The 15,592-nt window shown below is 39.6% G+C and overlaps 1 protein-coding gene across 3 annotated transcripts in view; it reads right to left on the reverse strand.

Annotated features, from left to right (window-relative positions):
* Window positions 1–1,696: 1,696 nt before the first annotated feature.
* The window catches only part of AGBL3 (AGBL carboxypeptidase 3), an 82,303-nt gene continuing 68,407 nt past the window's right edge, over window positions 1,697–15,592 (reverse strand). Inside the window, exons 15-22 of one of the 3 annotated variants that reach the window (XM_075210430.1) lie at window positions 15,237–15,326; window positions 12,385–12,411; window positions 11,093–11,209; window positions 9,759–9,812; window positions 7,753–7,807; window positions 6,482–6,679; window positions 3,715–3,928; window positions 1,697–2,748 (exon numbers count right to left, since the gene is read on the reverse strand). In XM_075210430.1, coding sequence (XP_075066531.1) covers window positions 2,325–2,748; window positions 3,715–3,928; window positions 6,482–6,679; window positions 7,753–7,807; window positions 9,759–9,812; window positions 11,093–11,209; window positions 12,385–12,411; window positions 15,237–15,326 — 1,179 coding nt within the window. In that variant the 3' untranslated portion in view covers window positions 1,697–2,324. The remainder of the gene's footprint in view (window positions 2,749–3,714; window positions 3,929–6,481; window positions 6,680–7,752; window positions 7,808–9,758; window positions 9,813–11,092; window positions 11,210–12,384; window positions 12,412–15,236; window positions 15,327–15,592) is intronic. The other 2 variants (XM_075210431.1, XM_075210432.1) reach the window with 2 other exon arrangements.

Here is a 15,592-nt window from a genome sequence, read left to right on the forward strand (position 1 = left end):
TCCTTCATACAAAATCCCAGCTTATAACAACTGATGGACTCGTACCGGACATAAGTGAGAAGTCAGCGTGTAGTTAGTAAACATCCTGGGCAAACACTGCTAGCTCGATCACTCTCCTCCGGCTCGTGTAACACCGCTTGTCAAGTGGGTGGATCTGTGTTAGCCGACGCATTTTGACCCCGCCTCTGGGGTCTTTGTTAAGGTCAAACATCATTTATTGTTGGAGTTGGCAAAATTATGAAAAACTTACACAGCACAAAGTATAGTTTCTGGATGATGATGGAAAGAAAATGAAGATAGACAAGGTGGAGAAACGCGTCAGTTCATATCTTGCTGATAACAGATACGTATTGAGGTCACAGACTGAAACCGGTGTCCAAATAAACCGCCCTATATGGATATCGGACATATAATTCACCTGCAATTTCTACAGAGCTTGACCGAATGTAGCGAAACTTGATACATCGAAAAACGGTAAGCAGGATGATTGTGGATTTTCACCTAAGGATCTAGACCCGAGAATTTAGACTGTAAGCTCCAATGGGGCAGGGACTGCTGTGAATGAGTTCTCTGTACAGCGCTGCGAATATAGTGGCTCTATATATATATAAATAAATGATAATGATGATGATGATGAGGAACTTTCTGGTACTGGATTCATCTTTTTTGGGAAATGTTCCTATTGATATGATTAACGTACTTTCTACAATCATCATCACCATTTATTTATATAGCGCCACTAATTCCGCAGCGCTTTACAGAGAACTCACACACATCAGTCTCTGCCCCATTGGAGCTTACAGTCTAAATTCCCTAACATACATACACACACACACACACAGACAGACTAGAGTCAATTTGTTAGCAGCCAATTAACCTTCCAGTATGTTTTTGGTGTGTGGGAGGAAACCGGAGCACCCGGAGGAAACCCGCGCAAACACGGGGAGAACATACAAACCCCTCACAGATAAGGCCATGGTCGGGAATTGAACTCTGAGATTTAGTTTTTTTACTGTATCAGCAAGCCCTGATTTTTATGTAATGTATTCTATTTCTATTTATCAATTTTAAAATGATTTTGTCAAGTTATTAGCATTTAAAAAAAACTTTATTAATAGAATAATATTATTGTTAATTTTTATTTTCAGATATACAATCACTGTGGGCATGAGCCCCACAAGAAGCTTCGGGCATAGTCTTTCAATGACTGATTACTGACAGGAAATCTCTTGTGTGTTGTAAATATCTCTCCAAAGGATCAAAACTTGGACTCCACCATCCTCTGTTCTGATAAACTCCTGAACCTTTCACATGGATACTTGTAAATGGTACTAGCATCTCATATTTTAGGTTTAGTCTTCACTTAACATTTATATCCACGGTTGGCAGCCCTTAGGCAGGAGGAGATGTAAATTTAAGTCCACCCAATAGAACCTGGCTATAAAGTCTGCACTGTATCTATTAGTTTTGGTAACAGAGGGGGCTGGGACTGACCTCCTTGGGTAAAGAAAAGCAAGTAAACAAGAAATATAAAAAATAATAAAACGTTAAACAATAAAATACACAAAAGTGTTAACAATTCCTTCTCCGTTAAACACACAAGTGGAAATACAGAATAATGTGGTCTGTTTATGAACATATAAAATACCCCATGTCATGAATAGGTTAATGAATAAAATAATAGTGACAAGAGGAGTGAAATGCGTCAGTCCACAACTAACATTGAATCAAAATATTTATTACAATAACAATTACAAAATACAAAAAGCATTATATGAATAGCATTCTCTGGTCTTAATTACTTCAGCACACTACCCATGTCTGTACTTCTAAGGAGAGTGTGGCTTGATTTAAACACATATTTGTGTATTTATTGACCACTGTTGTCGCTTGAAGACCCATCATTCAAAAGTTACTGAATACAACGTGATCATTTGGCTGAAATGTCTTTGGGGTGCAGTACCTTCAATAAACTGCAGATGGCGCTAAATGCTTTTCTATCTCTGTCAATTATTTTACAACGTCTCAATATAAATAACAGCATAATACTGCTATGCATCAGATCACTAGAATAATGAGAATGGCATTATAAAAACAACAACTTATAATCTAAACTCTGCATTTTTTTCAGAACGCTGAGTCAATCGTTAAGACAGTTATGTAGACTTATATATTTATATACTTATTATAAGTATATAAATATATAATATATTTAGATTTTTCATGTAACATTATCCTTGATGAAGGTGAAGGAAATATGTTTTTTTAAGGCTAAATTGGCAATGCTACATCTTTGTTTCTACTATCAACCAGCAGCAGTAGACCTAGTTATGATTCAAGCAGAATTCGGTAGGACCATGGGATGATTTTGGAAGCGGCTCCAGACTGCTGCGTTGTCCCGTTTTCCTGGTGCAGTTCAAAAAACCATTAGAAGTCCTGTGTTTTAAGATGTCGTCTTTGGATGCTGCCGGTACAGGAGGGTGAGTATTTCCATCCGTCTCTAGTCCAATCAGAATGTCTTTCCAGGTGTTGACGGATAGATCAGAATGTTGGTTGTCACCAATGGTTGGGACTTCCTGGGCTCGGGGACAAAACAGCCTTCCCAGCTTCCTCTTTTGCACTGTCCCATTGTTAGAATAGACTATGGACTGCCCTTTAATCTTTCTGGGGGGCAGGGCGCTGGCATTAGTGGAAAAATTCAACGTAGAGGCGCGGACCACCAATTTTGGTAAGATGTTCCGAACTTGTCTACAGGAGAGGAAAGATGTACAAAGTATAAAACTATCAAACTCAGTACAATACTTTGGTGCACAATATACTTGTAAACAAAAAATGTAAGTATAAATAAATAAATCTGTTATATAATATATAATCATTTAAATCTCATCATAATACAGTTAAATGGACAACTCCCCGTACAATATGTCTATAAAGCGCTATTTTAATATGTCAGCTTTCATCACAAAGTCACAGTTGCAGATCAGAGTTTGAAAACGTTATTAGAAATTGGTACAAAGTGTCCGTAAATTACTACATGAAAATGGTTCTTCAGGTTGTATGGCCAAATTTACAGCTGGATGTAAAATTGCATCCTGAGTGTAGACACAAATATATGTCTGTACACTTGTGTTTCTATATCTGTAGTTTTTAGTTTTTTAACTATGTGTATCTTTATTTTATTTTTATTTTTCAGCTATGTTGAAACTATATGTTCTACAAGGGCTTCAAGTAAAAATTACATGGAGGACTAAATTCTTGTTTAAGTTTTGGCCATGCCCAGTAGATTAAATCTCGTTTTTTATGAGGAGCAAATGTACTTACGACCAGCTGCAATTTAGGCCCTTTACGAAAACACAAAGCTGGTTTAGGCTGTTTAATATATAGATGATTTATTATTATTATTATTATTATTATTATTATTATTATTATTATTATATAATAATAAAATCACCTGTGTTGTGTGTGTATATATGTGTATATATATATATATATATATATATATATATATATATATATATATATATATATATTAGTTCTATTTTATACTCTAGAGTTAAGTTTGAAATATAAATTTATAGGAAAAATATATATTTTACTAACTCTGAATGAATACTTAACATATGTATGAATATTGAACAGATAAACATGTTCTTTATTCATATTGTTTTCGCTTTCAGTAAGTTAATGGAAAACAGTAATATACTTATAATGTACCCGATCTTGGTGGCAGAAGTGGGATAAAGTTCGTCAGCCTCATAGAGTTTGGCATCTGTGGAGGTAGTGACAGTTGGTAACGAAGTCACTTTTCTAACATGTCTCAGACTACCCATTTCTTCCGTTATTCTGCTGCTGACTCCGTGATCATCTCTGTTCAGTGGTACGGACATACAAGTTTCTTGGTCTTTGTTCCTGGACTGCATATAATTCCCTGGGGTACATAAAAGATAGAATAGGACTAGTACTTTCCAGATGATGCAGGAAAACAAACATCTGTTTGCTTAAATAAATAAAATTAATATCACCGAGTTGTATTGAACCTCTAAGTTGCTACCAAGAGAAATAGCAAAGTAAACTCTAACTGTGTCTATTTTTTAAAGGAGCCTACTGCTGTGTCTTACAATAGATATCCAATATGAAGTGAAAGAGGCAACAGAACAGTCACAATACAACTGGTTCATTTTATTACTGGCTGTTCTCTCACCAGCACGATGTTGCACAATTAGGACCTCTATATTTGGGAGCACAGGAGGTAAATCTGACCCACTTGCACTCAGAGGTGGAGGCCGTAGATAACCGAGAACGTCTGGTGTCCTTTTCCAGAGGCGGTTTGTCAGGGCCAGAAACCATTAGAGCTAAAAATGTCAATGGTTATGTTTTAATTAATAAATGTTTGACCTAACTTTTTTTTTAGAGATATCAATTCTATAAAATATGCTGCTCACTTTTCTTGGTTGTACATAGAAGATGGAAAATGTAATGTTCTCTAGAAAATTTAAAAGTTAGAATTAGATATGTATTTCAAATAGCAACAGAACTAAAAATTAAAAACAAATAATTGGAAACTACTTTCCACCAAATTAGCTGTAGGTTCCATTAACTTACAGTTTATCCATTGTAAACAACTATGTGGCCCTCACAGCAATATAACTAGTCCACTGGACCAAACCTAGAATACTGCTTTTGGAATATTATTGTAGGCACCAGAGACGGCTCAGTCCTCTTCAGTTGGCCCCAGACACGGCTCAGTCCTCTCCAGTTGGCCCCAGAGACGGCTCAGTCCTCTCCAGTTGGCCCCAGAGACGGCTCAGTCCTCTCCAGTTGGCCCCAGAGACGGCTCAGTCCTCTCCAGTTGGCCCCAGAGACGGCTCAGTCCTCTCCAGTTGGCCCCAGAGACGGCTCAGTCCTCTCCAGTTGGCCCCAGAGACGGCTCAGTCCTCTCCAGTTGGCCCCAGAGACGGCTCAGTCCTCTCCAGTTGGCCCCAGAGACGGCTCAGTCCTCTCCAGTTGGCCCCAGAGAAGGCTCAGTCCTCTCCAGTTGGCCCCAGAGAAGGCTCAGTCCTCTCCAGTTGGCCCCAGAGAAGGCTCAGTCCTCTCCAGTTGGCCCCAGAGAAGGCTCAGTCCTCTCCAGTTAGCCCCAGAGAAGGCTCAGTCCTCTCCAGTTAGCCCCAGAGAAGGCTCAGTCCTCTCCAGTTAGCCCCAGAGAAGGCTCAGTCCTCTCCAGTTAGCCCCAGAGAAGGCTCAGTCCTCTCCAGTTAGCCCCAGAGAAGGCTCAGTCCTCTCCAGTTAGCCCCAGAGAAGGCTCAGTCCTCTCCAGTTGGCCCCAGGGACGGCTCAGTCCTCTCCAGTTGGCCCCAGGGACGGCTCAGTCCTCTCCAGTTGGCCCCAGAGAAGGCTCAGTCCTCTCCAGTTGGCCCCAGAGAAGGCTCAGTCCTCTCCAGTTAGCCCCAGAGAAGGCTCAGTCCTCTCCAGTTAGCCCCAGAGAAGGCTCAGTCCTCTCCAGTTAGCCCCAGAGAAGGCTCAGTCCTCTCCAGTTAGCCCCAGAGAAGGCTCAGTCCTCTCCAGTTAGCCCCAGAGAAGGCTCAGTCCTCTCCAGTTGGCCCCAGAGACGGCTCAGTCCTCTCCAGTTGGCCCCAGAGACGGCTCAGTCCTCTCCAGTTGGCCCCAGAGACGGCTCAGTCCTCTCCAGTTGGCCCCAGAGACGGCTCAGTCCTCTCCAGTTGGCCCCAGAGACGGCTCAGTCCTCTCCAGTTGGCCCCAGAGACGGCTCAGTCCTCTCCAGTTGGCCCCAGAGAAGGCTCAGTCCTCTCCAGTTAGCCCCAGAGAAGGCTCAGTCCTCTCCAGTTAGCCCCAGAGATGGCTCAGTCCTCTCCACTTAGCACCAGATATGGAACAATCATCTCCAGTTAGCACCCGTTGGCACACAATATGGTTCTGCTTGCTATTATCATTCAGATATGTCTCAATTTTGTAATATTGGCACCAGATATTGTATTTCTTTTTCTAAATATAGAAACAAAATTATAATTACATGTATACTAGTCTATATTTTATATCCTCTACTTTCTGTACTACACATGGACTGATTATAAGTTATTATGGTATATATTGGTAAATATAATGGTAAGTGAGGTCTGTCTGTATAATGGTCATACAGTAACTACACTGTGCTCTCCACATGGCTATACAATATCACAAAGTGACTGGAAACAGTCAAATAGACCTGATAGCGAAGGAAAGGTGAACTGGGGATAGATCTGGATTACTGGAGCCGGGATTAGGCAGGCAGTTGAGGTCTTGCTGGCTCCAAAGTGAATTGACAACACTATATTACCAAGTCACAGTACCACTCAGTCGTAGCTTGGATAGGAAAACTTCAATACTAGTTTTAGAACCTGGAGCACACCCATGTGATGTCTAGTAAACATATACATTTGTTTAATGAGATATTTTCCCACCATCGCACACACTGTGAGATACCCACCTGGTCTGTGCATCTTCTCGCCTGACTCCCGCTGGCATCCGTTACTGGCAGTATTAGGTATGGAGGAGTCATTGATTTTACATTTGATGGAGCCTGCTGGGGCGATGTTGTTGCAGTATGGCTCTAACATACTGCTGAAGGGGAAATGTTGGGAAAAGAGGCTTTTAAGTAACGGGAGCGGCCTGTTCCAGTGGAAACCTGGAGAAAAAATATATTAGGCAGCATTAGTGTTACCTGTCTGTACAGTGCCCCCTCCCCCCACTACACACACATTATTGGTGCAGGCATCCACTCCACCATAATGACATCATGGATCACGGTGGGGGTGTGGCTGCAAGGTATGCAAAGGGTATCACTGTGCATGCACTGATGTCTGCAGTGTGTCCACATGTGTGTGTGGTCACATCATCTGGGAAAGGTGACTAGGAAATCACAAACACAAAGAGCCTGAGTCATTAAGGAAAGTAAGGCAAAAAAAAAAAAAAAAAGAATAAATGTACTCTGGGAAAAATCATGTTACAATACAATGGGGGCAAATTAGTTTATTATTTTGCACATAAGATAAATACTGGCTGTTTATTCATGTAGCACACAAATACTTGATAGGTCTATTTTTTACACTGAAAATTAAAGTTGAACTAGGACATGCCCTACCCCAGCTATAAATCTGTCATCTCATTTTAAATTTACCTCCCCCTCCAGTGCAGCATGGTTTTACCCAGGTGCAAAGTTACTCCTTTTTTATGCTTTACTCTCCTTAATGACTCAAAGAGAGGAAGATACAAGGCCAGTTTGCACAGCGCATCACACGTGAAATTGATCTGCGCATCCTCAGAGAGTGAGCGCACACATATGCTCCTATTCAAACTTGCACGATTCAGGACTATCACAGGCGGATCCGCAGCCGGCTAAGAGCCTTTTTTATAGAGGAGGATGAGGATTAATCTTCCGCTTTTCCCCCTTCTTTGGCTGTTTTCACTAAAACGTTATGACTGTGTTCCACGGTCACTCCCCCCTTAATTGCACAATTTGAATTTTGCTGAAAATGTTTTCTCAGCAATGAAGTGTAATATAAAGTGTTACACTATATACTGTATGTTATGAATTGTGCTCCAATGTATATATGATTTATAGACCTTAACGTACTGTTTCAGCTGCTCTGTGACACATTACACAACGTTTGACTGTATTAAGTCATGTAAGTTTTTGATATATTTTTCACATGAAATACAGCATATGTTTTTTTATTAAATCTCACGGCCTCTACTCACCATTAAGAGTGTTTGTAACGTCCATGACTTCCTGGTTCCTGGCGTAGGAATGGGACTGGATGCATCATGTGGGAAAACAGACAATAAAAACAGGTCACTTTTATTAAAAACAAACTGTAAGAAGTCTTGTACACAACCTCTAGTCTGGTGACCAGAGCACAGAGCCCTAATGAGTAAGATCAGTGAGCCCTATGTAAATGGACCTTATAATAGGGACCACTGATCACTATGGTAAACAGAAATTACAACAGGGATAAGCAATTATTATGGTATAATATATCATAGAGACTGATCATCAATAAGATAAATGGGCCATATAATAGGGATTATTCATCACTACGGTAAAATGAATGTATATTATGGATCACCATATTAAATTGACATTATACTATGAACAGCAGCTACGGAAACTGGACCTTCTAATAGGGATAATTGATTACTATAGTAAATGGATCATAAAATAGGGATCTTAAAATTACTATGGTCAATTGACGCAAAACTTGCCTTTAAACATATTGCCTTTTTAAAATATGCCGGCAAAGTTGCCGAATATCAGCGATTTGCTAGAATCGTTAGTTAATACATTTGCATTTGTGCCAAGAGCTCCCAAGGTACTAGATCGGCCTTGAACTGGTTGCAGCTTGGTAGGTAGGGTATTACGAGTGGCTGCAGATCTATTCACGTAACAGAGAAAAAATGACAGGTAAAAGCATCTGCAGATATTTCTCCCAACATCTCTGTCCCCACCAGCGGGACAGGGGGCGTGGCCACAGCTAATGGGGAGTGGCCACATAGTGACTGGGGCATGGCCGCACCCCCAGAGGGCTGCTTATTGCTGTAAAGCGCTAGGATGCCCATTACATACCTCATTTTCCCCAAAATTCCCACTCGTGGGAGAATCATTTCCCCAGGCGAGAAAGAGGGAATGAGCCATAAAGCGGGACTGTCCCACTGAAATTGGGACAGTCGGGAGGTATGTCTGCAGATACACCTGTATTTCAGGTGCTCGAACCTTGGAAAAATACACCTCTCGCCCCAAAATGCACAGCCTGGGCTTGTCACCCCTTCCCAAAGACGATCTAGCCCTGTGTTTTTATGGTGTATGTGTGTTTTTAAAAGTACTACAGGTGCCAGCAGGCGCTTGCAGATCTATGGAGACTGAGAATACATTAAAAATTGTTCGCAATTTAATTAAAACACTTAAAAATACAAAAAAATTCTAACAATTAAAAATACTTCTAACATCCAACATTTACACTTTTGTTTAATTTCTCCACAAAGAAAGAGGAATCAACAATTCCTTACAAATAAAACGTTTCCATGTTTAGGATGCCAAGACAGCAATAGAATCATCTGCATTGGTTAGCCCTTGAAGAACTAGACAGTAATATATCTGAGATTGCCCTTACAATACGATTATTACAAAGGAACACACGTTGGATTTATACTCTTGATACATTGTTTCCATACGCTCCGAGTGATGTATAGATTGACACATATATTGACCTCTAGCTTCATTTATATACAATTGACCGTTTGCCATCCACATCATTTTTTCAGCTTTGTCTTTACTTTGGCCAGAATAGATCTTTTCCTCTTCAGTTTATGTTTTTATATTGCTGTCTAGGTGAGTGCTGTTATGATGACTGCAATCTAGTATATTTATTAGAGCTATAAGTATTTATTCACTACACTCCAGCTTATTGTACATTTATCTTTTGTCCTTTAGATACCTCATCTGACATGTCCAGGTGAATAAAGGTAGAGGACAGTGTTCGTATATCTCCACGGATAACGCTCCTGCTTCTCCTCTCTATATTGCTAATCATAGCCCAGCAGAGGATCCTTATTTACAGCTTATTGCACCCATATGAGATGGCGACCACACTTTTTATTTATTTGGTATAAAAAGTTGAACAGCAACATGACTAACACACATGACCCATCCCTAGGCTGCGATCATATACAGAGAACAGGTCGTTGCCGATAGTCACTGCTCTACGCACCTTGGTGGTAATGACTTCTCCTTTGGCGTTGAACACAAGGTAGAGAACGGAGACCTTTATTGAAAATAAATATTAATACATTAGTGAAATTAAATGCACAAAATCCTCATAAAACGTTCCATGTCTTTTCACGATCGGTTCATTTATGACAATTATGACAGAGAAAATCTCCATCTCACAAGTAGATAGGTTAGAAAGACCTTTAATATAGGCTTATATATCAACCTAGAGGCAGTGCAATAATTTACAAATATGATAAAAAAATAAATAAATGTATTGAGCTGAGAGTTTCCAGCGGGTTTGAAAGGTGGAGATGTTGCTTATAGCAACTAATCAGACTGTTATTTATTGAGCACATTCTACAAAATGACAGCTAGAATCTGATTGGTTGCTATAGGCAACATCGCCACTTCTGAAACCGGTCTGAAACTCGCAGCTTGATACATTTACCCCCAGGTGTGGTTTATATACTATGACACAAAAGAATCTTAATCAGCATTCCAGTTGAAAGACAGGTCTATAAGTCTAGTGAATAGTGAAATAAGAAGAGTACAACTTTAGTCGGGAACAACAACAAAAAGTTACTTTGTTTTATTTTTTTTAAACGCTTTAAATATTTAAGTATATACAAAAAAACAGTGAGCACTTCAATTTGCGCAAATGCACCTATTTGCCGCCCTGCTCATACATAGCGGCACATTTTCATTCCCCATTTAGGAATCAGCTAATTCCTGCAAATAACACTTAGGACCCTCCAGGGCCCCCTTCATTCACTTCAACTGCACCATTATTTCTTAAATTCTGCTTAGTTCATCCTCTTAAATGAATGATTAGAGTGAGAGGACGCTGAGAATGTCTAAAAGGGGCAAAAGCTGTTCCAAGCATAGGCCAAGACCCGAGTTCCGTGAGGGCGTGTAAATATCCAATCCTTTTGCGGGGAGAAAGTGGCTGTTCAACACCCTGCACATATATGGGAACACCCTCATAAAAATAGGCTCTCTCTGGCCCTTGAAGCCCATTTAAGAATCTCTTCCTGCAAATCAAAATCTAATTTTTAAATATGTAGGCAATATATCTGTCCCTAGCCTGCATTTATCTAGGAATGTCTGATCACACAACTACTCCCACCAAGTCTCAGCATCAGTGCTGTGGCGCCACCTAGTGTCCAAATTCAGAAATTCTAGTTTAGTAAATATCTTTATGCATTCATAAAATTAAACATTTTCGTGTACTGAAAAAAATGTGTATTATTCTATAGAGCAATATAAGAGCTAAATAACAACAAAAGTGTTAGTAGCAAACTGTTAAATTATTAAAATACAACTATTACAAACCTTTTTAGCATCCAGGTCCTGGAAGAGTGGTTCCCTCTGCTGTTTAGAAATGGTAATTCTGTTTCTCCTAGACACTCTTTGAAGGTTGTGAGACTTATCTAGGGAACTGAGTTTTGTCTGAGAAGATAAAGTATTTAAATTATATATGTGGACATACTAAGTGTTTTACCAATCAGTTTATGTCTGGTTCATCAATATTTGTCAGAGAGGTATCTTAATATCTGACATTTATAAGTATTGCATTTAAAGGGCATATTACATTTGTTTACTAGTATTTGTTTAATAGGAAGCTATAAGAAGGTTCAAGTTAGCTTAGGGCAGTACACTAAAAACAGGGCTTAGCTCCATTATTTATTTCTATATGTAAACGACTAAAAGTTCTAGGCCCAAATCTAAACTGCAATGTAAAAACGGAAGTGACTGATATATGCCTGCACTAAGTTAGCACTTACATCCCTTAACATGTAACTTAAGTTGCTTGGTTCAAATTCCGCGAAACTTGCACTTAACACAAAACCAGTCTCATAAACGTTAAAACAAAGTCAACAACAACCTGAGAGTAACCAAGCAAGACTATAGCTCATCAAAGATAGCAAGCAGTGTCCTTGTCTTCAGGATATTATTGAGCAATGCATTCACAGTAGCAGTTTGTTGCCATAATTTAATCTTATACCCATACTCGCCTACGGAAAGTCCAGGAGACTCCCAAAATCACGGAAGAGTAGAGCACCCTCCCAATCCCTGCTTAATTCCCCCGTCAAGTGATTGGAGGCGGGGTTGATGACTCAATTCAAACATAATATGGTGCAAAATTACTATATATATATGATTATATTAAGAGGTTGATATTTTTTTATGGGGCAATACTATTTGATTGCTAATGGGGCAAATAATAATTTTTTTCTGATAGGGGCAACACTATATAATGTGTACTTGTGGCACTACAAGTGCCAGCATGCACACAGGTGGCATTGTAAAGGTAAAGAGAAATAGTCAATTGTCAGCTCTGAATTCTGCCCTGGTACAACTAGCTTTCAGGTCTCTCTGCCACCACCTACTGGCTATAATGATATATTGCACCCACCTACAGCCCTAAAGACACTTGAATTACAGAACTTTTAAGAATTAGGGGGACAAATAATCAGCATATTTATAACATAACATTAAAATTAAGTCATTCTTCCATTTGACACCTTTAAAAGCAGAAATAAAACCAAGTAGAGTAAGCAAACAACATAATGCACAATGATACAATTACATCAGATAAGGTACATGAACAAAACAAACTCTACCTTCAATGCATTATCCTTCCCACAGGACTAGTGTGCAGTTAAATAAAAGATTTGAGTCAGAATTTTAGGTGAATTATCAAAAGAACACTGACATGGAAAGATATACAGAACTGAAACAAAATATAGAACTTTTCAATTATGAATAATGTGAAACACACAAAATATACTTAAAAATGTGAAGAATAAATAAGTGATCTATGTGACCACAAAGGGTTTAAGAAAGAAATCCATACTTTTTTTTTAAAAAAAAAACATCTCATCTGCCAATTGAAAATTGTTTTTATTAACTTTTCTGCCAGAAAAAGCCTATATTATAGTTGTTTGCAGCCGACATGGATCAATTCAGTTTGAAAAGATAGAAGTCTGAGCTCTCACATCCCACCCTTCCCCCAGCTTGTATTATAGGGAATAAAGATTGCGGATGGAAAGCATATAGTTCAAAGAACTGCCAGTGTCCTCTCTGCAATACGAGTAAGCTGCTTTTACAGGCATTAAGGGGTCAATTTACTAAAGCTTCTAAAAATGAGAAGCGAAGATGTTGCCCATATCAACCAATCAGATTCTGGCTATCATCTTCTAGAATGCATTGGATAAATGATAGCTAGACTCTGATTGGTTGCTATGGGCAACATCACCGCTTCTTCTTTTTAAAAGCTTTATTAACTAAATCCTTCTACAGACATTAACAGAACTCTTAGGGATAGAGTCCAAAATGCAGACAGCCCAACTACTGTAAGATTATGGACAGTCTACCTCAGTCCTCTGGCCATAGGGGAGATGTGATGACCCAGGGATGCCTAAATATCACTAGGGAGAGGTGTCCCTGCATATAAAACCCACTTTACATCATTGTTTGCTGCACATTGTTCTTTTGCCCTGGAGAGATGTTATATCTCAGCAAAAGGCTGGGGCCGTATACAGGGCCCTAGGCCTATTTATTTCATTTATCTTTCTTGAATATGGGTAATTTTTTTGTGTATTACACAAAAAAAAATAGTTGATACACATTTATATGGGCACATGTCAACTATGGACTGAACAGTATGGGGTAAATTTATCAAGCTGTAAATTTCCGGCAGGTTTGAAAAGTGGAGATGTTGCCTATAGCAGCCAATCAGATTCTAGTTATCATTTATTTAGTACATTCTACAAAATGACAGCTAGAATCTGATTGGTTGCTATAGACAACATCTCCACTTTTCAAACCCGCAGCTTGATAAATATACCGCTATGGCTGCAGTGCACTAGGAGGACAGCAGGTGGAGCTGTGGCACAAGGTTATCAGCTACTGTTTAGCAATGCTCATGTGACAATAACATGTGTATATGGAAATATGTTATGATGATGAGATAAGAGCATAAGATAGATAAGTCCTCAGAAAACATGCAGTTTATATGTTGAAAACAGCAACAAGAACAAACAAGAGGCCGCAAAACATCATTTAGGAAAAAGGTATCTTGGTTCAACAGTATAATAATTGGTTCCAGATGTTCTTTAAAGTTCCACCTGTCACCTATATAGACACTAGAGGCAGATGTTTTGTACGATGAACCGATATTCTGAAAATGCAGCCTATTATTTCACTAGGAGTCGGTGACACCGCTGTGGCAAATGCCTCACAAAATAGATGTCTCAATCAATCTTTATTTACCAAGCACAAACCGGCTGTGAGGCAGCACTAATTCCTCTTTGGCTGAGCGTCTTGATTTCAGCAAAAGGTACCTAGATTTCTGGAAGGGGAACTAGGTTTATGGAGCAAGATGGAAGCGATTGTGGAGGAGCAGAAGTCTGCAGCGGCTGATGGGTGCAGTCAGCCAGAGCGCCAGCGTTGCTTCCAGGTACAATGCAGGAGTGCCGGGGAAGCTAGTTTAGCGGAGAGGTGCAAATACAAAATCTCCTTTTGCAGAGAGAGAAGGGACATGAAGGGGTGGAGGGGCTGGACGCTTCTAATTTCCAGATCTGTCCCCCGTGTAGAGAATAAGCCCCTGTATGCGCACAGGGCGGACCATCTAGGCGGACGGGTGGAGCAGACCACTGGTACACTTTACTGAATATATACAAAGTCTTGCAGCATTTTTCGTGATGAATTTGTATATTTAAAAATTTCATATTCTAGTCTGGTTTCAGTTTTCAAGAAAATCCATATTTTCCACTTCAGGATCCAGCTTTATACTATGTAGAACCAAAATCCCTTTTATCCCAATCACTGTTTTACAAGCTCAACAAGCACTGCACATAAAACCGAATATTTGAAACATGACCTGGAAGGTTGAAACGTGAGCACTCCCCAGTGAAGGGAGACCGAGCAAGATCATTGTTCAATAGCAAAGAACATTTCGGCCTAATTATACTATTCTGCTTTGTTCTGTACTCGGCCTCCCTCTAACATAAAACGTTCTGCGTGATGTACAGGAGACTTGGGACAGCGCCATCTACTGAGCATTGTGCTAAGTACTACTCACCCTCCGAGGAATGATCAACGGAAACTTCACTGAGAACATAGAATTGTATTGCAGACGTTGCTCTATCATTGTGGAATTAAAGATCATTGTTTCAAATATTAGGAATATAAAACCTTAGACTTTGTCCACAGCTAAGTGATTGAAAAATGCTCCGATAGCGCATAAAATACACACATTCACTTTTCTTGCGCTAAACTGGACGATGTTCAGTAGAATGAGTAGAATAACGTATTAATGCTGATCGCTATGGCATTTTCTAATCATTTCAGGGAGCAATGGTGTGTACAACACAACTGGCAGCAACGTACTTTATTTGCCTTAGTTAAAGTGCTTAGATGTGAACAAGCCCCAAAGGTCACTGCAGAGGTCAACACTGGTAAATACTTTTACATTTTGGTGGTCAGAACGAGCCCACTTAGGCCACAGACTTTTTTCAGTAGCTGATCCATTGCTGCCTTTGTACGCTGTCACGGTCTCCTCCTTAAATACCAGTAAAATACATTTATAATTCAAACATACAGAATAGCTGCCTCTTACCTCCCCCCATCTCACACACAAACAATCAGGGTAACTTTAGATCTTAAAAACAGTCAATGTACAGTGTATAATTTAACAGAAAATGTTGATTCTATGTTAAAAACAGAAAGGGATATTCACATTGTCTTTACTCTGAGGGACCTCAAAGAAAGACTGATGACTTCACTCTTGGCCCTCTTTTTTTTAAAAAATATGTCACTAGCTGAGAG

Source organism: Mixophyes fleayi, chromosome 4 (genome assembly GCF_038048845.1).
Source record: "Mixophyes fleayi isolate aMixFle1 chromosome 4, aMixFle1.hap1, whole genome shotgun sequence".
Lineage (NCBI taxonomy): Eukaryota > Metazoa > Chordata > Amphibia > Anura > Limnodynastidae > Mixophyes > Mixophyes fleayi.